Here is a 26,122-nt window from a genome sequence, read left to right on the forward strand (position 1 = left end):
GGTACATGACGACCTCCATAAACTATAATTCTTTAAATGTGGCACTGGATCAGGACCAGGATTCCGCTCATATCTTTATTTTGTATTTTTAGAAAATATTCTCTCTTCTTTATGTTGTAGTTTCCCATTTGCTTAATGCAAAAATGATACTTGATAAAGTTCTCAGAGACCTAGAGATGGTATGTGTAAAGCAACTACTCATTTTGAAATTTCATTATTCTTGCAAAGGAAAATCTTTCCTCCACTTTCTGAGTAGTTAAAATAGTCATGGGTGATATCTTGGGAGCTGGAAAAATAACACTATGCAGTGGTTTTGTTCACAATGGCAAAACATAAAGAGGCACAGTAAGGCAGCTTATGGGAAAGATAGTACAATAACAACACTGACCTCCTGACCTTTATAAATTAGGAAGGGCAATTTCTAAATCAAAACCAGCACCAGAAGCTCTGGGAATGGAAACAGGCTTAATTCTCTGTTGTGCAAAGAACCCGAGATTTCTGTAACAGCAGATCAGATTTTCAGTCCTGTGTACGTGTCCGCTCGTTTCATAAATTCCCGACAGCTGTGTGTTCTGCCGGCCTTGGGAACGAGCAGAAGCCAGTAGGGGAGATGCGGGCTGGGTGGCTCGGGATTGGCACTCTTTCCATGCCAATGACATGCAGAGTTGCCCAGGAGAGGGAGGATTTGAATACTCCTCGGTTCCCACTGGGGGATCTCTTTGCAGTCGAGACCCTCCTACAATGTCTACTGAATTGGCTGAACACTGCCACTGCAGTAAACAACGTACTGCTACCATCAGGAAAGAATGACCCAGACCAGATCTCTAATCTCAAAATAAATACTAATCAGATATAGTGGCATTCACTGAGAGATTCTTTCCACTGCCGAGTCTTTTAATTTTCTGCATGCAAGATTTCTTCGATAGTGTGGGTCCTCAAGCTTGACTGATCTCTAGCAAGAGTTTGGTGGAATATCCCTTTGAGGACAGGGAGTTCAGCTGGGGCTGGGAAGGTGGGATTACGTGTATTTTCTTTTAAAGGCATACTCTTAATTCTTTGCTCTCAAAATCATGACTATGGTACTCTTCTGTAACCACAATACTAGCCCTCTAGTCTTGTTTTTCAGTATATTCATACCAGGCTATTCACTGTTCTGCCATTTGAAAAAAGGATGTTTAATACCTTCAAATGTGGATTTAATTAATCGGACTAGACACTTTTCTGAATTTTCCATGTGTGTATAAAATGATCTGCTGAGAATACTTTCTTATATTAAGGAGTAAGAAGATCTCACACCTCAAAGCTGTTTATTAAAAAAAGTGTTGTTATATTGTTCCAATAAAAAACATATATTTTCTATTATATTTATTTCTACTTTTCCATGAGAAACAATTGTTAGGAAAGGAGATAGAAAGCATCTCTTGTCTTTAGGAAACAAAGAGTAAATGGATATCAAATGAAGCATAACAATTTTTTGATTCACAGGATAGCTTAAATCCAATTCATTTGCATAAGTGTTTCAAGTAAAAATATAAAAATAATTACATTATTATCACTCTTCATGCCACAGAGTTTGTGGAGATGAAAAAGAATGAATGTGTGGTATTTTCATGCTGTTTTCCAGATGATTCTTCCGAACTATTTAACTTGGTCATCAGAGTCCACCACAACTTTGTTGTTACTACTTTGTGTGGTTTTGTGGTATCTTTTTCCTCAGAGTATCTAACAAAGCTTTCCCATATGTGCCTATCATAGCCCAAACAGCTCTTACCGACATACAGTTGATATGTTTGACCTAGAGTTTTCTGTTCTGTAATATTAAAACAAAACCTGCAAGCCGATATAGAGCTTAGCCATAAAATGAGTTCAGATCAGTAGTATAACCACATACCTATTTTTCTTTTTTTTTTAATATACCTTCTTTATCTGCCATTATACCTGATGTTATTAGTACAGACTTTGAGGCTTTCAAATACCGGGTGACGATTTAATGTTCTTAGGACAGGATTCATCTTGAAAGGAAAGGTACTTTTAAAGCTACCTTTGAAAAGCAGAACAGATCAACCTATATGTCTAAACTAAGGTCTCGAGTTGTTCTTCTATGCATGACATTGGACAGATTAATTCATAAGTACTGCCACTTTCCAATAGGAGATGTATGATGGGCTCTATGACAATATACTAGAGTTAACAGCGGAGAAAAGAATGTGACAAGAGGTCACGGATCAGAAGAAATCCCATAAAATAGATATCGAGAGAATCCTTGCAGTCAGCCTCCCAGGGCACCCACTCACCGGCACGAGCAGCAGCAGGGCTGGCCCCAGCGTGCTACACTTCTCCTCCTTCCAGAAAAGCAGCTGGACGCTGTTTCTCCATTCTAGGAAATCAGTGTGCTCTTTGGGTCACATGGAGCACTTACAGTCCAGAAGATAATGTCATACCTGCCTTGTACCATCGGCCAGGGGTCTGACACTACTCCTGAAGACTGCTATTTCTTTTTTTTTTTTTTTCCAGACTGGGATTTCATTTTTAGTGGAAGACTCTAGTATTGCCATGTTCTCTGACCTACTTGCACATCCCCAGTGGCCTTCATTTAGAATAGCGGGTTTTTTTCAAAAATTCAGTTTGCCTTGGTAATTTCTTTCACTTCCAAACATATTAATACTCAACAGATCAAGAGTTAAAACATTTAATCCTATGTTCTTCTGTTTTCTGTTTTTTCTAAAGGATGAGTCATACGAGTACGGATGGCCTTTTGTTATTCTTTAGTAAACTCAAACAAGAGTATTTATTCCCTCATTAGAAAAACAATAAATCAGCAAACAGAAAAATGTGAAATGATAATTTTTAAAAAATCTTGGCTGTATCTTACAGTTACTGTTCTTTTTTTATTTAAAAAAAAAAAAAGTGTTCATAAAATGTGCTGGATTGCTAGTGCTGAAGCCTAAAACCTGGAACCTTGCTATGCTGAGGTCCCATGTGAACCAACAGCTGAAGTACAGTACACTTGAGCCCTTCTGGGAACTACATGTACTGTCTGGAGCAACAGTGATTTGAGCAGAGACAACAGAGACAGCAGCCGGTCCCTGAGCAGAGCCAACAGAGTGACTGTTTGATTTGCACGATGTGCCCCCACTTTCTACACAAACCCCATGGTAGAAAGGATAACCTACTTTTTATGATAATTTGTTCTCAGACTGCTCTTCTGATGGATTTAACAGGGTTTTGTTACTTAGAGATATAACAAAACATGATTTTTTGTGATTGCGTAAAACTAAGCATAGACACAAATTCACAACCAAGTTTATTCTTAAATTTATAAATATTTTCTGCCATTTTATGTTATTTTGATGTCCAACAACCACAAGTTGTAGAGCACAAAAGCCTTTACAAGACACTCTCCTGCCACAAAGTATTGTAGCCATTTCATTAACTACTTTCTCAGGTCGATAGGACTGTGGTATTTCTTTAAAAAGTGAAGGTCTGGGTTTTTTCAGTTGTACAGTGGAAATCTGAATTAGAGACAAGACGAAAGGATTCCTTGTAAAATAATTTTGACACCTCAGTGAAAAGGAGGAGCATCCTCACAAAGGCATTGGGCCAATGTTCTAAATTAACAGATTTCATCATTGGCGACAAGAGTAGGTGCGTGTTCAGTACAGAAAAACCACACCCTGGCCGTAGATTTTGAATTCCCAGTATTTGGTACACCCAAAGGTCATTAAACTAGTTTGGCTTGTGGTCTCCTGCTGTGAAGAGAAAATGCTGTGGGTGCTGTCTGCTTCACCCGTATGCAGTCATAATGTTGGCTCTGCGTTAAGAGCCTTCACAGCTGTGCTGTAACACAGTTAGTTCCCAACATGACTCAGATGAAGGATTTTATTTAATCTGTACAGGACTTTTGCAAAAAAGAGAATTTTCATTTGTGAAAACCATTGAAGCTGTGCAAAACCGAAAACAGAGCGCATGAACAAGAGGTAGCGTCTCAAAAGTTGATCTCCCATTGTCTTAGGAAAAAAATTCAGTGAAAATGGAAAGATGGGAGAAGAATGAAACAATTTCATTGACGTGGCTACCTTAATTCCTGTAATTGTCTGTTAAGATATCAGTCATAATTTGCATTACTTCTAGCTCATAAACAGGAATGGTTAAAGAAGTGCATGGGGTTTTTTTGTTTAGTGGCTCTTTTGTTTGGTGAGAACCTCCGCCAGCTCCCTCAGCACTCTCGGGTGGATCCCATCCAGCCCCATAGATTTGTGAGCGTCCAGGTGGCGTAGCAGGTCGTTAGCAGGATGTGAAAAGAAGACTTTGATCATAAAGTGTTCATGGATGTTCAAGGAAAGTTGTTGTGCTACAGTCTGTTCAGGCCAGGTAATTAAAACAAAATGGTGAATGCCCAGTCAAAAGGAATTGATTCATGATGGTAAATGGCAATTGCCTCATCGTTTTACACTAGAATTATAAATTCAATTCTACAACCGCTGTTATGTGAAGGTAGCGCTAATGAGAAATTCCAGTGTAGCTGAGCATTGCCATTCGTTATTTGCTGAACCACAGCAAATATACTGCAGAACCCAAGGAAGTTAAGGTCCATAGGTTATTTTGGTTTTTATGGGAGGTAATCATTAAGTGATATTGGTTATGCTTCTATACAGAAACCTCAGGATTCATTTCTGTACAAATTCAAGCATACAGATTGATATTCCAATGCCTGTGGGAAATAGTAGGTGTCATGGATTAGTCTGGGTTCTTAATCTAGTTAGAGACTAGTTTAATATCCAAGGTGAACAATCCAGAACTGTTCTTAGAATTTAAATTTTACTTGAGCAATCAAATGATGTTCTGTAAAAATTGAAGGGAAGCGTTAGTGAAAATAATGGACTCACCAAGGGTGTTCTCTTTTTTGAAAGGATAAACTTAAGAAATATAGAGAAATGTTTATTGTGGTCAAAGGGGCTGAAAAATTTGTAGAATTTAATATGAAAGTCACTTTAAGTCAAAGACCATGAGCAAATTTCTATTTTTTCCTTGGCTATTTAAATGTGAACACTTACCATGTAACATTCATTAAGTTTCATGTAAATTAAACAATTACTGTGATGAACATGTAGGCATTAATACAGAAAACAGAGTGGCAATAAAAAACTGATCTGCATGCAATTTTGATAAACAGTTAATTTAGTTTAATTCTCTTTCCATAGCTGAGAATGGTTTGAATCCCGTGTTTGGTCTGTTTGTGCATTTCTGTTGAAGAGAGCCAAACAAATCAATCCAGGTATTATTAGATATTGTGGTTCTAATTTATGTCCTGAGCATAGCTCCAAAAGAGAAGAAAACCTTATAGGCCCGTGCATAAAAAATTGAAGCATTTTGTCTTACGTTCTAGGAAGACAATCTGTTTGTTGATTGTAGCTACTCGAAGTTTATAAACCAAACCTGTTAAGTAATAGGATACTGGATATGAAAACCCAAAGCTGCATGAAATAATTCCACCATCCCAACACAGACAACGTGGAAAATTGGGGGGTATTTAATTCATGCGAAAAAGTGTTGTGTAATTCCTTTGAAATGTATCAAGCCATCCATACCTTATGAGTGTATAAGACACAGAAGACACCCTCAGGGTGTGTGAAAAAGGTATCAAATTATTTAAGATCTTTTCATACTTGCTTCAACCTCTTCCACCTCAGGTGACCCCAATAGAAGAGGACCTTCCAGTTTAAGTGCAAATGTATTTCAGATAAATAGGTTTTGAAATGAGACCCAATAACCTATCAGATTAAAACCTCAAGCTGCTCTTATTTTGTTATGCATACAGAGATATGGGTCCCTTCTTTGATATGACAGTTCATGACATTAATGAATTATTGATAGGAGGGATGGTTCCCTGGGTCACTGTAATCTCAGCAACACTTAAGAACAAATGAATGAGCACTCCTGCAGTTAATGACCTGGATCAAATTAATCCACTGAGAGTAGCAATTAGTTTGGTCATTATTTTAGCAGAGATGCACACTGTGACAGCTTTCTGCATTCACTTTGGACTCTCCCAAACTTGTACTTAAAGCTACCTTCCCAGCAAAACTACATTCATAACAAGACCTGCTTAAACCATCTTATTTGGAAAATAAGTTTGTGTGTTCTGATCCTATTCTCAGTAAAGTTTTGAATGGAATAAAGAAAGAACTAGGCTTAAAAGGGATTAGTAGTCTCAAGATTTTTTTTTTTTGCCCGCTATACCTTCTTGTTTGAGGAGCAAACAGTAAAGAAAAAGGTGGTACTTGTTCTGCATTCCTTTCAAATGTAATGACAGCATCAAACCGAAATATTTGAAAAGTTTTAGTTTGGGAGATTGGTTCCTCTGATTTGGGATCTTGTTTTCTTCTTTTTTTTTTTTTATGTTTGCTTTCTCCCCAGGTCACACAAAATCATGGTGTGAGGCAGATATGGTGAGAAAAGCACTGGAACAGAATTGTTGCCATTTTCAGGCCTCCCTTTCATTAACTCTGATTGCTCATCAGCAGAAATACCCAGGTTTCCTCCTCCACTTCTGGGATTCTTTCAGTTTGTGTGGCCACATCAGGTACTTACTTTTCATCTTTGCTAGGCAGCACTAAGAATTAAAAATCCTCTTTGGGCTGTACCCATTGACTCCTAATTAACATGAAAAAATGCTTTACCACAGAGGCTTTACCACAGGACTTCTTTTTTTCACATGCATATATCTCACATACAGCGCACACTGACTATTCATATACAGTCTCAGTGTGCATTTCGTATGCACACAAAAGTTCCAGATGTGCTGTGTATCTTGTTTAGTTGACTTTATTCTTCTGTAAAGCCAAGAGAAATATTAATCATTCATTTACTGTTAGGGGATGGGTCTTCTTCTCATGTTTCAGTAAAGGGGGTGGAAAAGTAAAGTAAGCCAATTTTTTTCCTATTTAAGGCCAAAGCTGGGGAATGCTTGTGGCTGAGTTCTGTACATGGCCCGGTGCTGGAAGGGCAGGGAACAACCGATGTTGCTATTTTGAATAGATTTTTCTTCCCTCCCCATTTTTATTTTTGCACAGAGAGTCTCATGTCTAATATTTAGACATGATGAGCTTTGTGCAAAAAGTAACTTTGCTCATTCTTGCCGTGTTTCAACCCTCAGTTATTTTGGCACAACAAGACGGTGAGTAATTCAAGCTTCTTATGATTTAATGGTTTTATTTTATTTTTATTTTCACCAAAGATTTTAATCGCTTGTAAGAAATGTGTATTCACAAATCTCACCAGAACACTTTTCCTTCACTAATTCAGCTGAGTCAGATATTTAATGCTGAAGCTGAAAGCTGCAGGAGTTTGCATTACCATCCCAAAGGTTTCTCTTAGCTTTGCTTTCTTCTGTGGTTAAAAGGACCGTACAGTACTGTCTGCCTTTGTTCTTGTTCTTACTTGTCTTCCTATTACAGACACCAGAGAGTTTTTAAACTATTTCTTTTAACTCTTGGAATAACATTTTAACTGCTAGCTCTGTGTTGCCTGGAAGTTATTTGTCACAAGCAATAAGTCTTTGCTTCCAGCTTTTTTTTTGGAGTTCTCCTTTGTACTTGTGTGTTTTCCACCGGCAGCATGGGGGTTTATTTAAACAATTTGCATGCAGAAAACCGCCTTAAAATTCTAACCAGTTTTGATGAACCAGTTTTTAAGAGCGATATATGAAAATATGTCAGCTTACGGGATTTTTACTTTGACATAAAGCAGGAGGGTAAATTAATTCCCTCAGCTGAAATAGTTTGAATTGTGCATCTGCAGGCTGTTTCGGTCCCTCATGGGACTGATTAGCAGCTGATGGTATCTGGGTCCACGCAAGTATGTGTGTGCATGTTTCCAGAGAGCGAGAACACCAAAAACCAAGCAAACATGGAATTTAGAGGGGAAAAAAAATACTTTGTATACAATAATTCAACTTAGAGTGAAGATAAGTGTGGTATGAGTATTTAAGTTAAACAGATGACATTCCACAAGTACAGCTGACCTTTTTTGGATGTGCTCTGTTCCTGCTTGCCAGACATTGTAAACCAGACCTTCCTTAAGATAAAACATTTTTCTTTCTTATAAATATAAAAGATCTGCAATGTATTTATTCTTGCATCGAGGCAATGAATAACTTCTTTACAAATAACTTGATAAGCACCAGCCAAATAAACTAGTGAAGCAAAGGAAAGCCAAATGCCTTTAAAACCACTCCCTACCCTAGTCTGTATGATACAAATCATGAAAACGATTACTTTAGCCATTTCATGGCAAATCTATCTGCCTCAGCATACCTGGAAAGGCACCTCTGCTGAGGGGGCGACTGTGAGTCCACCAGCAGGCTGTTGGCAGTGGAGCAGTTGGAGCTCAGGGGGCTCCGTGCATGAGCAAATCAGGTAACATCATCTGCAACAGCAGCGTGCCCAAATACCAGCTTCCCTCACCAAGCATCAGACACAGGCTAAGCCTTGTAAAGTAAAGTATCGGAAAAAAAACGATGCATATAAAGATGTTCTGTAGAGAATAAACATAATATACTGTGAACTGATGCTTTTCTGTTTCTGCTTTTCCAGTATATAAACTGTCTTTTCAGTAATCCTCAGTGAAGAAAATATAAAATTTGAGCAAATATATGCTATGTTTTCTGTGCTTACAGCAGCAAATAATACACATATTGCATATATTTAATATTCATTATGTATTTTTTATATATATATATATATATATATATCTTCAGAGGGATAAGGACGAAGGGACCGTCCAATATAAAAAGAAGGAACAGTTTTATTTCTCCCAATAAACAAATCCCCCCTGAGTGCCAGGTCTCTTTCCCTCACACTGGTCATATCCCTGGACATTTCTGAAGTGCAACAAATATTTGACTCAAGAAATGGTAAATTTGGGGTAGAAGAACAATATATAAACGAAGTGTGAGGGAGTATTCTCATTTCTCTGCCACATTCCTGTTTCATGCTGTAGTAACATTTCCTTACTGGGCTAACTTCCATACTACTTACAGGGATGAGGTTATACAGAGAGACTGATAAAACACTAGTTATCCCTTAAAATATCAAATTCTGTCCTCTCTTTGGAATTCTGACTCTCTTTCCACACATTTGAATATACTTTTCTCACAGAAAATAATAATTGAAGGAGGTGATTATTAGCAGGGCAGCGATGGACTGGGAAACCAAATTTTCCACTATTCAAAAGAGAATTTCCAGACAGGCTAAAATGCTCTCTCTTGTCAAGAAAAATGTTTATATGGTTAGTATCAAATGTAAGTCAATATAAAATTTTCCTTGGGAAAGCCTGCCAGGAGACAAGACTTGGCAAGATATTAAGGAAACTGCTCAGTATACACTAAGTTTAGGATAGTCAGATGTACCTCTGGGCTATGTGTTTCTTTGTCTTGCTGTTATAGCTAGGAATGGAGATCTGAGTACAGCCTCAGGTTGAACCTCTTCAAAAGCTTGGGATCTGGATATTGTGGAACAAGGAATTTTCTGTGACTTCCACAAAGAAATATTGTATGTCCCAGTAACCCACTAGAATCATAGAATCATAGAATCATAGAATCATTGAGGTTGGAAAAGACCTCTAAGATCATCGAGTCCAACCATCAACCCAACACCACCATGCCCACTAAACCATGTCCCTAAGTGCCTCATCTACTCGTCTTTTAAATACCTCCAGGGATGGGGACTCAACCACTTCCCTGGGCAGCCTGTTCCAACGTTTAACCACTCTTTCAGTAAAGACATTTTTCCTCATGTCCAATCTAAACCTCCCCTGGCGCAACTTGAGGCCATTTCCTCTCATCCTATCGCTAGTTACTTGGGAGAAAAGACTGACACCCACCTCACTACAACCTCCTTTCAGGTAGTTGTAGAGAGCGATGAGGTCTCCCCTCAGCCTCCTCTTCTCCAGGCTAAACAGTCCCAGTTCCCTCAGCCGCTCCTCATAAGACTTGTTCTCCAGACCCCTCACCAGCCTCGTTGCCCTCCTCTGGACACGCTCCAGCACCTCAACGTCCTTCTTGTAGGGAGGGGCCCAAAACCGAACACAGTATTTGAGGTGCGGCCTCACCAGTGCCGAGTACAGGGGCACGATCACTTCCCTACTCCTGCTGGCCACACTAGTTCTGATACAGGCCAGGATGCCATTGGCCTTCTTGGCCACCTGGGCACACTGCCGGCTCATGTTCAGCCGGCTGTCGACCAGCACCCCCAGGTCCTTTTCCACCAGGCAGCTTTCCAGCCACTCTTCCCCAAGCCTGTAGCGCTGCATGGGGTTGTTGTGGCCGAAGTGCAGGACCTGGCACTTGTCCTTGTTGAACCTCATACAATTGGTCTGGGCCCATCGATCCAGCCTGTCCAGGTCCCTCTGCAGAGCCTTCCTACCCTCGAGCAATTCAACACTCCCGCCCAGCTTGGTGTCGTCTGCAAACTTACTGAGGGTGCACTCGATCCCCTCATCCAGATCATCGATAAAGATATTGAACAAGACCGGCCCCAAAACTGAGCCCTGGGGAACACCACTTGTGACCGGCCGCCAACTGGATGTAACTCCATTCACCACAACTCTCTGGGCCCGGCCGTCCAGCCAGTTTTTGACCCAGCGCAGAGTACACCTGTCTAAGCCGTGAGCCACCAGCTTCTCTAGGAGAATGCTGTGGGAGACGGTGTCAGAGGCCTTACTGAAGTCCAGGTAGACCACATCCACAGCCTTTCCCTCATCCACTAGGCGGGTCACCTGGTCATAGAAGGAGATCAGGTTGGTCTAGGATGCTTTTAGCATGCAAATGAAATCACCTTGACACAATTCAGGTTTTCTGATGTATGTGAAGTTAGTGTAAGGCGTTTGCAAGTCCTGACCACGTTCAAGATGAAATGCCTCCTGGTGGCTCACATGACATGAAGCTGGTGCTTCAGACATGACAGATGGTTCAGATTTCAGCGATGTATATTTAGTTCCACCATTTGAAGACACCTTTACATCCTGCATATTAAACTACCAAAAAGTGTAAGAACTTCAAATGATTCTTTAGGAAAGAAATCCATCCTCTATCCAGCCAGCCCGATTTGTGCAAGCATTTGCTAGCCTTACGGCTTATGTTCACCCCATTTATCTTGAGTTTGTAGAGTCAATCAAGACAGCTACTTCCAGAAGACAGCATAAATTTTAGCTAGACAGACTGGAGGTGTTTGGCAGTTTCCACCGACTACAAAGGAAGCACGTGCACAGCCCCACTCACATCAGTGCCAAAAGGGAGGTCAGATGGATTTGGGACCATCTCAGCTGCATCTGAGATGGGTAAAGGACATCTCAGTCACCTGGAGTGTGACACTTTTCAAATGTACACCCCATAGTCCTTGAGGAACTTCACTGAGGTCATCAGGAAAACTCTACTGCTCTAAAACCAGTATGAGAGCAGAGCCAGAAACCCTTCATTATTATTCCAAATAATTTTTTGCTTTAATGTAATTTAGTGTTTTCCTTGTAATGTAAGTATTATCTTGGATATTTGGTCAGGAAGCTCATTTCTGAGGTAATGACTGAATCCTAAAATATCTCTGAGAATACTTATTGACCTTTCATATTACTTTCAGTCACAAATTAGAGTTTTAAAATAAAATATAATCATTACATGTAGGTTTCAGGAGGCAGCATGCAAAGAACTCTTTATGTTGAGCACCCACTTCTGATCCACCAGAAAAGAAGGATGATATTTTAGGAAAACTTGTAAACAGCTTGGTTTAGCCATTTTGCTTTCTTTTTTTATTAACTGGAAAGGATTATATAGGTAATGAAGTAGATGGGTACTGCCCAGATGCAGTATGTTTGTGAGACTGCCAGACTTGACATTTTTAGCACTTACCTATATGCAGCATTGCACATATGCATTCTTTGTTGATAAATTAGCTAGTTTAAGGGTAGTGCTAATGACAGTCAGAACTATCTTTCCTCAAAGGTTTTGGTAACGCAGAAAAGTCCCCCTCCAGAGTTTTGAAGGTAAAACCAGATGATGCATGTCTGTGTGCCAACAGATAATTACACCATCATAAGTAACCTGGACTATGTGAAGGTATGAAAGGTCAGGGGTCTACAGCTCTTCTTCCATTTTTCCTAACTGTTTTTTCCCAAGCACATGGCAGGCAAGGTTATGCTTAGGAAAATTGAAACATTCCTTTCTGGTCTGGAAAAATCATGCTAATGAAAGCCTGGGGAATCCACCCCCTCTAAACATTATATATATGTTCTTGGAAATATGACAAATTTCATAAACACATTTTAGATCACACATCCCTGGAAGACATTAGCCTTAGGAAAATGAGACCATTATATATCCCTTTCATTATTTTCCAGATTTGTTTTTGATTTGAGACCAAATCTACATAGACTGATTTTTTTAGAAGAGGAGGTAAAGCTGGAAACATCCACTGCTTTATTACAGGGGGAAGAGGCAGAGGTAGAAGGGCGTTGTCTCTGGCATGTAATTACTGTTGATGCCTCAGTCAGAGTCATCACATTTGCTCCCTTCTTAGTGCTGCAGTTTACAAGCAGATCCTATTTCTTCTTCCAGCTTCTGCCAAAGTTTTGAGGTTTGCAATAGGCAGCGAGGTGTCACTTGCAAAATCTTAGCTGATGCCAGCCTTACACAACAGCTGGGTGTTAGTTTTAATTACTGCTATTCAAGAGAAAGGAAGGAGTGAAATACTATCACTTTTTTGGTTCACAGACTGGCTGATAAACCAGACTGACATGGATCTATTAGTCATTGTCCCAGTTACGTGTTAATGTTGTTCGAGCCTTGTTTTAATCGGAAATGTGCAGAAAATGGGACATACCTGGCTTCATAATTGGGAAGGTATGCTGTAGGTCAGTCACAGAAATGATGCAGACTGTCCTTTAGCATTTTGGATTAAAAGCAATCTCTTCAGAGTTGAAAGGTTCAGCCTACCAGTAGGGGGAAACAATAACAAAGCGTGCTTTCCCAGGCTAGCGGGCACCATGAAAACTATACTTGCTCTTGATGTTTTTATGGTAGGTTAGTAATCTGGAGAAGAGCACAAGCCACAGCTGCTGTAACAGTTGCAATTTTTAATTTGTTGGTTTGAAGTAATAATTTGTCAAAACCCACAAAAGTGGAAATTAGTGCAATACTCCAGATTACGCTGTCTTTTAGTCATGCTTGTTCAAGAAACTAGGCAAAAGATCTCAGCTAAGAAAAGGAAAACTGTTGGCAATGGCAAAGATATGTTGTTAACAAAATGGGGGGTTTTGCTCTTGAAGTAACTGGATTATTAGATTCCCACATCATTGCAGAAATTCAATGTGATGGAGCAAAATTCAATTTATTATTGGCAACACCCAAAAAAATAAAATTCAAATTTGAAAAGGGTATAATAAAATCTTTTCTGATTCAACATGACAACTCTTAGCTCATTCTCCTTGTGGTAGCTTGGTAAATTGTAGATTGCACAACTTTAACGTGGTTTAAAGTTCAGTACCTAACACCTGTATGTTTACAGTTTTGAGATGTCCTGATTTTGGTTTTTGGCAGATGATAAGTAACCTTCAACCCAAAATGGAATAAAAATTTTAGTGTCATCATTTTACTTTCTGCAATACTTTACCAGCCTACCCCTCCTTTGACATATCCATGATAACTTACACTGTACAGAAGAACTGGGCACAGATGTGATTCCTTCTCCAGGAGTGATGCAAGAAGTGTTATTTTGCTTCTATACCTTCAGGTCGGGCTGTTGAAGGGAGTGTGGATGGGTGCAGAAGAATGCTGCAGCCCCTGGCCCTCAGCATGCTGCCCATCTCCAGCCCAGGGGATCCAGTGGATTCCTCCTGGAGAGAAGGCTGTTTGGGGCTGTGCTGCTCAGTGACGTTATCTCTGTTACAGACATGCTGCATGGTGACTCACTGCCGTTGGCTTCCCATGGCCATGCTGCTACTAGATACAGGAGCCAGGGCTCTGGCTTAGTTACTGCTGCAGGACAGCTACTCCTCTATGGATTTTCTTTCTTCCATTGAATCTTTCGATGCACAGGGTTTGTGAAGCTTTACTTTCTGTCCTCACCATGGCTTCCCTGCCAAGAGATGCTTTGTCCCTGGAAAAATCTATAAGGAATTCCCACAGAATTTCCTGATCTTTCTCCATTCAGCACAGTCAGACGCTTTGTGTTTCAGGGAAATAAGATTCCCATATTTACATGTAGGGACCATGCCATTAATATTCCTCATGTTGCTTTGGGACTGTATAACAATTTCAAAGATTAACCCTTACATTGCTCCTGGCTGTGGCTGATGAACTGATAATCTCCACAGGCATTAAAAAATCACATATTACAGGAGTCAGAAAGTCTCTTCTGTAAGTATAACAGAGAGAGAGAGGTGTGCTTATCCTATCTTAAATGCCGGAAGGGTGCAAGGAGGAGTGAATTCCATCAGTGACTGTAGAGCAATACATCTTTCACACAGAGGCATAGTAAATTATATTTTGCATTTATATTTTCAAGCAGTCATTATTTTTCCCCATCTTGTATTTCATAGGACAGGTTCTCTCCATTTTGCTTTGAGAAAACCTAACCTACTTCCAGCCGCTGCTTTTATTTATTTATTTTCACTTCAGAGCCAATCTTCTCTCCGAGTCTCCGAGTCTCCGAGTTTGCAAAGTTGAAGCCTCTGCCTGTTTCATGTCAAAATGACAATGGAAAACATGATATAACCCCCTCCAACAACAACCATTTGTTGGCTTTAGTTTGGATAAACTTCAGCTCTGGGACTTCTGGCTTTGTTTAGTGAAAGTACAGCAGAAGAGATTCCTTTCAGATTAGCTAAGAGGCTACTTCCATTTCCCCTCATTTACGTCAAACCCTTCATTTAAACATGAACTATCAGAACGAGAATGAAAACGGTACCTCCTTTAACAATGTCTGCACATTTTTGTCTTGCTTTGATTCACACAAGTACTCTGTGAAGAAATGTCTGCCAGGGAGGAGAAAGCATGCACAGGACATTGAACAGGAAGAATGTGATGTTAATGGAAAGATATATATTTTAAGGCTGAATGTGTTTTGTTATTTTGAAAGCCTAGGCCTTCTTTTACAGCTAAAAGGGCACCCAAACGACTCTCAAGAAATGGGGGATGTGACTTGTAGATTTAAGACTTTAGCTGAGTTTGCACCAGAATGGCCTTCAGTGTAACGCAAAGCTATCCACAACCACAGGAGACCCATCCCTTTCTGCTGCTGGTTTTCTCTTTCAGTCACCCTGGAGGGTGGCACAGGCACCTCTGCTCTCCTGCCAGGCAGCAAAAGATCTCCTTCCATGTGCAAAACTTCTGTGGGCTGCTATGGTGGCTTCAGGCGCTGCTTTATTCCCAGCCCCAGCACTGTGAAGGGCAGCAGAATCACAGGAACACTCCGTGCACATTTGCAGTGGTAGATATGAAAGGATGATCTGTGTCTGGAAACTACTTCCCACAGCAATTTGACACTGGCAGTTCTTGGAATACTTCTGGACATAATTAGTTCCCACTGAAATTCCCCACAATTCACGCCCAGTGACCAGTTGGTGCATTAGCGGGCTGTCTGCTGCAAAGATCTCTTTACCTCTGTTCTTTCCCTTTGTGCTTCTTCTTCTCTCTCTTCTTCTTCTTTCCATTTTCTTTTACGAAAAGAGGTGAGGGCAAAACTGCAGCTCCTTTTTCAAATAGACACAAGAGAAACAATTGCTTACCTGAACACAGCTAATGGAAAAGATGGGAAGCATCGCTCATTGTTCCTTTGATGTTCAGTGTAATAGCCACGCTGAGAACCAAAGGAGAATGAACTACATCCCCCATGCTTTCCTTCAGCTATAAGCAGCAAAAATAGAATTCATACTATCTTGGAAAACACTTCTATGTTCATGAGAGGCTCTTTTAAAAAAAATTGTATTTTTTTGTGTGTTTGGCTTTAAATCTACTGTATGGTGTTTGCTTGTTTCCCTACAGAGCAGTAGTCATTCCGTGCCAGCTGTTTAAGAGAAGAATGTCCTAGTGAAAGCAAACAATAGGCTGTGTAGTGGGAATTGCAAATCTTTGAAAAGAGTAATTGAAATCTGCTCAGACATTTCGAAGATTCTTTGCACAATATTCTAAGCCTGTTGGTGGCTTAGTCATTGGCAGGGTGGTCCTCTTTGTAGATCCCTCTTTTTTGTATGAACAGAATAGCATAAATATGGAGGGGGGGGGAAAGAAAAAGGAAAGAAGAGAGGCGTTCAAGTCCAACTGATTCTTTTCCTGTTAGAGCAGCTGAAGAGAGAAAGAGAGTTGTAAACTTCTTTCAGTGAAGAATCAAAAAAAGTACAGAGCCTCTTCATTTATCTGGTGTTCTCTGGCTCAGGCTCTTCCGCTCATACCTTTTAAGGACGCCGGCAGATATACTCTGGTGGATCTGTCTGTGTCTGCTGAAGATGTTCTAGCCCTCCTCTGCTACACGGCGCTGTTTGTTCTCACCCTGTTCCAGCAGGCGTTGTTGCTGCACAGAGCAGGGAGAGCTAAATGTGTGCCAGGCTTCAGGCAGCCACTTCAGTAGCAATGCTTCTGACCTCTGATATTAATAAAAAGTCAGCTCTGTGCTTGCCGGCTCTTCACCGCACCACGAGTGTGGATTTGCACCTGACGAGGGAATTAGTTAGGAAGATCCTTAGGTCTTCATGCTTGAAAAATAGGCATGGAACCTGATACTTAAAAGTGGCCCCAAAGTTAAGAAAGTTGTCTTTGGTATCCTGAGAAAACCCTCACAATACTCACTTCAGTAGCCTTAGGAAGTTGACAATAAGAACATTGTATCCAGTGTACAAATAGCCATTTAATATCCTTTATGAGGCAGATTAAGAAGAATTTCAAATACTGCCATCTGTGTCCAACAAACTATCCAAAATGGATGTGGGGCGAATTAGTACAAACTGGAATAAGGAGTGAATGAATACAAACTGTTCTGCAGGTGAAACTAGGTTAATGATGCTCTATGCATTCAGAATCCCTTCCCCCCCCCCTCCCCCCGACCTTCTGAATTACAAATACCTTTAATTTATTGGCAGCCAAAGATATGATTCTTTTCTTTAGACAATACACCAGAGTTCTTTAATCCATCACTGGAATATGAAATTCAAGAACCAAACCCTTCATTTACTTCCAACTTCTGAAATTACAGGGAAATCAATAAAATTGTGCAGGGAGTGATGTTAGTGTAGAATTTGACCCCCTGCTGCTTTACTCATCTCTGATGTAAATTCACTATGGCCGTGGAGTTATATTGGGGCTGACTTTGTCCAACGTATCTGAAAATATAAATTATATTACCATATGTACTGTACTGTATTGTAACATTTCCCATCTGTTTCAGTCTCAGGAGAGAAGCATTGAATCAAGCTGATTTCTTCCAAGGCAAACCACAGAAACAGCGTTGCATAAAATTGTTAGCCCTCTCACTGAGTTAAGGGGAAAGAGAAGATCATGTGCCACTTGAAACTTTAACCACCTGATAAAAAATGTTTTAATTACAAAGTTAGGCAATGAAAAACAAAAATCATACTTTTTTTTTCCCACACAGCCTTTGGGTTTTATCTTGCGAGAAGCTTAAAGTATCCTGAATTAAGTAGTCATAGTTCAGTGTTTTACAGGAGGTGCTACGTATAGCAAGCTGTAACAATCATCAGTTTCCAATGGTTCCCTTTCACTTAGCGGCTCAGAAGCTGAATCTAGCTTTCATGATGCTTTGGATCTGTCAGACTGGTTGTACAGTCTGGGAAACCTGCTTGTACACAATGACTTTTCCAGTTTTTCTTTATTCTTGCCAGGACAGACCTACTGCAAGAAATGTTGCAAAGAACGCTCCAATGTTATAAACTATTCCTGGTCCTAGCTAAAATCAGAAATGCAGAAGTATGTCTTTGAGATATATCTTGGGGGTAATTTTTTTTTAAAGTTCTGACAAAATGTGGTGCTAGATTTTGTTAAATTTTTCCACTTAATTGATCCTAATAATGATGAGCATGAAGGTATTGCTTTTCTTTAGAAATATGTTAGGCCAGCTTCTCATGGAATAAAATTGGAATGTGTTCAAGTGTTCAAAATTAAGATTACCTTGACACTTGAAGTCTGACTATAGAAGTCTTCATTGACTGCCCAAGGGGTGGGCAGGATGTATGTTTAAAGAAACTAATAAATCCATACAATCATCAGTAATCACATCAGACCTTGAATTTATGTCAGTTTCTGCTTGGTTTAAGACACAAGTCTTTGTGCCATTTGGCATCATTCACTCTAAAGACAAGACGCACATTAAAATCAGGTTACTGCAGAGCAGTGAGAATTTATGCCAGCACTACAACTAAATAGCCATAAATAAAGTGATTGCAGCCTGCTGCTTATTTTTAGAGTGACACCAAATGGCACAAAAGGTGATGTGCCAAAAAATATTGTAATGTAGGAACAGAGGGGATGGAAAAATCTCATAGGTGTTCTACCAATAATTGGAAGAGTGACTGAAAAATTATGCAATGATCCCTCTAAAAGGCATTGAAAGCACTGAATTAAGATGAAATTCGTACTTCCTGTGTGTCCTGCTCTAATGCAAACAGTTACCCTTATTAAAAGGCTTGACCTGTCAGGCACAGTTCCCACCAGAATAATTAGAAGTTGATGTTTAGGTCTAATCCAAAGCCCAGTAAAATCAAGGGAGGTTCTGATCAGGCAGTGTTTACCCTTAATCAGGAATGAATGATACACATTCTGCAGATTATAGCAAAAGAGGTCTATCTCTACTAAAAAGGCAGAAGTATAAATATAATTGTCTGAGTTACAGAGTCAACCTGTTGAGAGAGGACTCTGGAGACGAAATCCCAGAATAACATCTCAATACAGACGGTCATTCAGGAATATCTTCCTCCCTTACAAAAAACAATTTAGGCCATGATGTTGTCGAGGAATAGCTAACAACAAAAGGGGTATAACCATCTCTTGCATCCATCAGATGTTTTTCTCAAAATGACTTTTATAAGTTCAGAAACAGGCATAATAATTCTCTAGGCAACCCAAAAAAAAGAAGCAAGGCGATAGATAGACAGCAGTCTGCTCTATCCTGCCCCTCGTATGACTCAGTTTGAAATGACAGTTCTGCCAAAAACAACCCCCACCAACTAAACAAACAAAAAAAAACCCTCCTTGCACTTTGTTTGCCTATTAGCAGTTTTGAAACAAGAAAACTTTTCTGCCATTGTTTTTCATGCTGGATACCAGCTGAAGCCAGTGGGGCTGTTGTGGAACAATATCGCTGATGGGATATCGCTGGTCCCTATTTCAAAGCAACGCTTATGTGGCAGGGTGATCTTTAGAAGTTGCATGAAGAACATCATTCAAGGATGTCAACATGCATGCCTGAATAGAGCAATGTGTGAAACATAAATGTTGAGACAGAACAATGTGACAGATTCAGCCACTTTAGACCACATTACCTTTGAGAAGAACAACAGCCCTCTGAAGATAAAGGAGAAAAATTAGAGTTCTTAGCATAAATCACACTTTGAAAGATTAGGAAAAAGCCAATAATCTGCAAGGAAAATAGAGGCATTTTGCATTTTACTTGGCAGCAAATATGCCATAAGGATATTTTTTTAATCCTGATATTTCTAAAATTTCTAAAAGCTGCAGAAAGGTTGCAGCATTTGGAGCTTATAAAGACGAATGAAGGGAACAAGCAATGATTTGTTTAAAATGCAAATACTTGTTTGTACCAGTGCAGGCCTGGGGTTTTTTTTCCATTTTGTAATCTGAAAGACAGATTGGGTGGGTCTCAGAGCAAGGACAGTTTGGCTATGTGACATAATGATCCTTTGCCTCAGAATCCAGCCTCTTCTATACATTGCCAGTGAAACAGTGCGTGTCTCCTTTCCGCAATACCTCTGACAGACAAGTACAGTATTATGATTAACCAGCATTCTTTTATGCCGCTTCCTGTTTCTTGCTCTGCAACTGAGTAAAGAAGAAAACGCCTGGGACTGGCGCAGTGGCAGAACTGTTCAAACACCAGCTTTTTTGGCAGACGAGCATCCCTAGAAGTAAGAAAGCGTTGGTTTCAGTCTGAAAACACAGGATGTAGCCGTCCTTTTTGGTGTGAAACTTGGGAAATCTGTGAACCATTCATTCACATTCCTTTTCCATTCCACCTGAGAGCAGTTCTTCCTCCTACAGGACATGGAGCAGGAAAGGATTTTTAAGATGGACCTGCTCTGATTTTTCACGGCCTGCATTTGTTTTATCAATTGAGGTGTCATTCCTGATACCTCCAATCACATGGTGGAGAAGCCTTACAAAATATTACATCAGTACCATTAAATCTGAAAATGTCCTAATAGGTAGGTACGCCTAACTTGGCCCATATGTCCTCATGCACCATGTGAAATGGATTCAATTAATTAGCTGGTTGTTTAAGACAATTCCAGCTGAGAGAATGTCTGCAGGCCTTGCAGTCAAAAAAAAAATCTTGTTAAACCATTTCTTTTCTTATATTTCCACCTCTTTTCCTGACTTCTAGAAAACAGACACTATGTCAGATTTTCGAGTACTCAGCACTTACCTGACAGGAGAACATGCGGACAAACCAGGCCATTCTGGCTCAGCAAGCCAATTACTTCGAGAGTCCATTTGTTTCCATTACTGATCATGGGATGGAACAAGTATGTTTGATTTTCTTATAAACATCATCATAATACCAGACAGGGAGCCTAAACCATTTGTTTCGAGGTAGACACCATGGCATTCTTTTCTGCTCAGTAAATGGAAAGCAGCAATGCTGCAGATGCTGGGATGGATTCCTCCATCTACTCCAGTGTAGGGGAAAATTATAGCATTTCCATTGAAAATGAACAATGTATCTCCTTTCTACTTTGTCCTTTGGTTAAGCAATGTATAAAACAGTGCTGGAATACACAATAAATAGATGTATTTACTGTAGAAGAAATGTAAAAACACTTTTTGAAGTAGCCATCCCGTAAAGCAAATGGCTGAAACCAGGTCAGAGTAAGGAAGCACAGGCTTTGTACAGTTAAAGTCCATAAAAAGCAACAGAAAGACCCTTCTTAGCTTCAGCAGACTTTGGATCCAGTCAAAGTTAGAGGCAAGGCCTCCATCATCTCAGTGCTTTAGCCTTTACCAGATTCACTTTAAATAACAGCAAAAACTGTTTGCTTGACTCATTGTGTTTGTGATCAGATTCTCGCAGATCAAAGCTCCTCGGTTTTGCTTCCCAAGCCATCATCGAGCGGCTGCTGGAGGATCGTGAGTCACCTCTGTGTGGACTATTGCCCTTTCTGAGGCAGAACCAGACAAGTTCAAGATGTTCTTTAATTTCTAACCATTTAGTCACATCTCTGCAAATGGGATCTGTGAGTCTGCTGCTAATGCAATATCTGGACATTTGCTTTGTCCAAAGCAGAAAAGCCTGTGGTTTTTGAGGATGCTATTAGGAGATTTTTTCCTTTTGCCGTATAAATGTGGTTTAGTCATGATCATGGCGCTTGCACAAATGCAAAGCCAAAAGCAACTACAAAACAGGTCAGCCTCTCAGGTCATAGCACTCGATAACAAACTCCCATTCACCTCACTGGAATCGGGATTATGTCCCATATGACATCTGTCATCCTTCAGGCCTACAACGACCATATTTGTTTTCCCCCGTACACATTTAGGCTTTTTTATGTACTACACTTATAGGCCCTTTGAGACTAAATGATTTTCCTTTCAGCTTTCCATATTGGTCTGCTTACATACAGCTGCTAGTCTGCTTAGAAAATGGGAAATAATTCAAAACCGGTATATGACAAAGATTGTGTTGCCTTTTTTTCTTTTCTTCACTTTTAGGCTAGCCCAGGGAAATGCTACTCACAGCAAAATCTTTAAAAATGTGAATGCTCAGTAAAGAGCATAAATGCAAAGTTATTCAGGCTTTCAAATATTAAACTTTAATGTTTTCTACAACAAATCAGAGATTGACACAGCTTCCAACAAACCATTGCAATAACTGTCATAGAAGTGAAGTGCTGTATAGCCACTGTATTTAGGGCTTTGGGAAGAAGAATAAGATTTTGCATTGCCATAGGCGAATACTGTTGAGTTCTAATTTTTTTTAAATCTTAGGCTAATACATATGTTTAGGAATCAATAAGAAAAGCTGGCTAAGGCAAGTATGTGACTGTTTTACTGCAAGTCTAGAAGTAGGCAAGTCAGCTTTTTTATAACCCTATTATTGCTATATGTTACTTGCCAGTGCTTTAGTACAAATCAGCTTTCCAAAGGATTTTGGAGCTAATGGTTAATCTTTATGAGCAATGCAAAATGCATTATGTCATAACATGCTGACACACAGATCTACATCTGAGCACAGAGGGGGTGTCTTGAACAGACTAAGTCTTCCCAGATGTAAGTTTCCTTTGGAAACCGATTTAATACTTTCATTCTGCCAAAGGCCGCAACGATTTTCATTGCAGCTCTTCTAGCTTATTTCTTAATTCATTTAACAATGTCCAGAAAGTTAGAAGCAAATATGAATGTCATTATATCCAGATGTCTTCAATTTTTTGTCTTTTCTTTCTGTTAAATGATGCCATCTACTGTAGAATAACTGAATGACAACCTTGTAAAAATGCAGAAAATCTGCTTTATTTCCTTATTACTGTAAAATTATGTCAGTCATTTTGTGACACATTTTAAATTTCCATGATTTTCATCAATATTGTTGATTAAAATATGGAAAGGTGAGTATTCTCAGTGTGAAAAATTGGTCACTGAGAAAAGCCTCTGCTTCAGAGAAGAGCAGCTGTCTTGAAAACAGAATTTTTCTAACCAGCAGTGCAAAAATATGGGAAAGATGGCCCTTTTCTGCTCCTCATTTGAGCTGTCCTCTTCACTGCAAGGTAGCAGGATCACATCATTGGAAATAACAAAACAACAAAACAAATCAAAGAAAATGAAGTGAGGATGAAGAAAAAATTGACATATGAAAATGCAAGTTCTTGGATATGAATTTCCTAGTGAATAAGAACCTTGCTGTCTTAAATACAGTTAAAAATAATTGTGATTTTGAAAGGATGAGAGATTGATACCGAGAGCTGAAAGTCTGAATATTAAAAATAATCAAACACATCTTATGGGTACAGAAGTGTGTGTACACTATGCATTTTTTTTATATGTGTATGCAATTCATATGACTGCACATTACATGTGCACACAGTAACTATTAATTCTTTTAGATCTGTATCATGGCATTTTTATTTAACAATTATGTATAAACTGTGTTTTGCCCTAAACTAGAAAAATCATCTCTTCCCTTCCTCATTATGTTTGTAAATGAGAAGGACGTTTTAACCTGTGGAGCTGGGAAGTGCTTAAGCAGAGTGACAGCTGAGTACATCGCTCTTGGGTGAAGTGGATCTATGCCCACCCATGCTCTCCAGGGTGTATCCAACCAGCTCCTTTTAGATGGATAGCAAGCTCTAACCTGCCCAGTAGCTTAGATGGTATTCTCCCTTCCACAGTGTACTGCTTTCGAGGTCTTCTTGTATACAGTGAACCACTCTTATACTGAGCTACTCAGCTTTTGCCACTTTATAATTCGGGGGTTTTTTCATGAGTCATTAGAGAGACTATAAAAAAGATTTCATTCACAACGCTGCACTTCTCATTTTTGAAATACTTTTCAGCCTTCTTGTTTGTCAGGAAACATTTGTCATTACTCTTGTCAAGGCTGGGCAGTTTGTTTTTTTCCTAAGTGCCCACAGTGAAATCCTGGTTTGTTAAAGGAGGAAAATGTTTCTTGCAGAAACAGTCAGCAATTAATTAAGCAGAGAATCAGCTTATTTACCTGGGATCCACTGACATGATTCTGTGGTGTGAGAGCTGGGAAACCAAGCAACTTTTTTACAAACTATATCTAACTTGGCAGACTGAGAAAGGATGTCTAGATCCTCTTCAGAGGTAGCGGCTGTTAGGCGATGTCCTTTGAAGCAGCAGCTGATGCCATGACCCTGTGTCATGGTGGGTGTGAGGAAGATGCTGTCCTGGAAATAAGCAGTTGTTCTCCACCTCTCTTGTACAGGATCTGAAGTTTCTGGTGAGGCCCAAAAGGTGGACAAGTGAAGGAAAAAGGAAAAAGTGAATTTCTAAGTGATAGAAAATGTCTTAAGGGGATTAGTTTTCATATGCCGCTGGAATGTTTTAGATTTTAAGATTTTTTTGCATTGTCAAAGGAAGGTAAAATACTGGTTCCCAGCCTGATATCAGGCACAGAAAAAAATATTGGCTTGAAAATGTCTGAAAAGGATTTTTGAAGCTTTTTGCATAGTCTTCTTGTTCTAATCAAGCTGGTGGTCAAAACCCACTCTTAACCATAAGTAGTGTCAGCCTTGACAAGTCAACATTTTCCTGTTTGCTGCTTTTGTAATTGAAGTGCAGGAATAGCATAAGTTGGTCTACGCAGAAAGCCTGTAGTGGGGTTGAAATTGGGAAAAGAAACCTGTCCCATGCTGTGCCTTGCTCCAAGATCCCCAGCCTGGTTCTCCACTCAGTGAGCCAGGAGGTCTTGGTTGTATTCCCCATTGCCCTGACAGAGCTCATACAAGGAGGTGATGAATTTCATGAGTGACACAGAGGAAAAAGTCGGGTTAATATGGACAAGGAAAAGCAGCTGGGTGAGACACTGGGAAGGGAGCAGAGTCTGAAAAACTGAGCTCAGTTGAGTACATGGCAGTAAAGAAGGTGAACTGTTCAGGTACAAAAAACGAGGATTCAGGGAAGATGAAAAGGGAAGTTACATGTTATGGGAAAGATGAAACTGAATAGAGAAAAAAGGGACTGAAGCAGAAGCAGCATGAGAAGAGAGGAAACACGTCCAAGTGTGTACCATGCCAAAGAGCATGGGTGTGGGTATGGAAACAGATACCCACAAATACAGGGAGAAAGAAAAACAAAGAATGTAAAGAGAAAAAAGAGACCAGTGTGCTAACGCAGAAGTGGAAAGGAGAAAAAACAGAGATGAAAGGTGCCGCATGTGAGAAAAGAAAAAGGGACTGCATAACACATAGGAATGGACTGCACTATAAATTTGGACTCGGTCTCATACTACGTAATTATGACCATTACAACAATTTGATGGCGTTTAGAATTTTCTGTCTGGAGCCAGTGGTAATTTTAATGCCAGACCTTTGAATTACATCTTTTGGCATTTTTTTTTCTTTTTGAAGGGTGATGTGTAGTACGTAATTTATTCTGATATTAAAGTTTTAAGGACACTGTAGGTACACAAATAGGCCTTTCTCCAGAATTTTGTGTTTGTAAACGAAATTATTTTGAATTATTCATGGAAAAAATCTTATTCCATAATTCAGGACATTCACTGATACTTATATTTGCAATCTGAGACTTCTAATAACTTCTACAAAACTTACAAAGAGCTTGTCTAACTTTGTAGTGTTATTTTCATATTGGTTGTTTAAATGACCGGGCTTTCTGGATCTTGTTTCTCTAAGAAAATACAAAAACAAAATTTAATGTTTGAAGCCGGTTTTCATCAGTCTTTTCAAATTCATTATCTACAACAAATTTGATCAGTAGAACAGCTGTTGGAAGGAATTCACAAAGCCATGAATATTACAGATGAACAATGTTTTTTCTGAAAATACAGACACTTGGAACGTTTGAGCAGGCCAGATGACACATTAATTGCAAACCATTTGGGCAATTAATGTGAACATTCTTTTAGATCTATCGCATACATTGGCTTTCAAAAAACACTTTGAAAACATTTGGTGCTAGCTATTAATGCAAGATGCTAGCGGCAAGAGTTCGTGCTGGACAGACGGCTTATTCCGCATCCATGTGCAAGTGCTTATGTTGGCACATGGGGGTCAATGATACACTTGTTTGAGAGATTTGGCACGTTTGCTTTTTAGCTGCAGCAGAGAATTCAATTGCTAATTACACGGTAACTCAGTCTGACACTAAAATTACTCGAGACGGAAGATTATCACAGATTTAATTGGGCTT

General features: G+C 39.6%; 1 protein-coding gene across 1 annotated transcript in view; it reads left to right on the forward strand.

The window, feature by feature from the left end:
• Positions 1-7,003: 7,003 nt before the first annotated feature.
• COL3A1 (collagen type III alpha 1 chain) overlaps positions 7,004-26,122 on the forward strand; it is a 54,472-nt gene continuing 35,353 nt past the window's right edge. Inside the window, exon 1 of the mRNA XM_076342193.1 lies at positions 7,004-7,177. Coding sequence (XP_076198308.1) covers positions 7,099-7,177 — 79 coding nt within the window. The 5' untranslated portion in view covers positions 7,004-7,098. The remainder of the gene's footprint in view (positions 7,178-26,122) is intronic.

The sequence above is a fragment of the Aptenodytes patagonicus genome, chromosome 6, assembly GCF_965638725.1.
Source record: "Aptenodytes patagonicus chromosome 6, bAptPat1.pri.cur, whole genome shotgun sequence".
NCBI classification, from domain to species: Eukaryota; Metazoa; Chordata; class Aves; order Sphenisciformes; family Spheniscidae; genus Aptenodytes; species Aptenodytes patagonicus.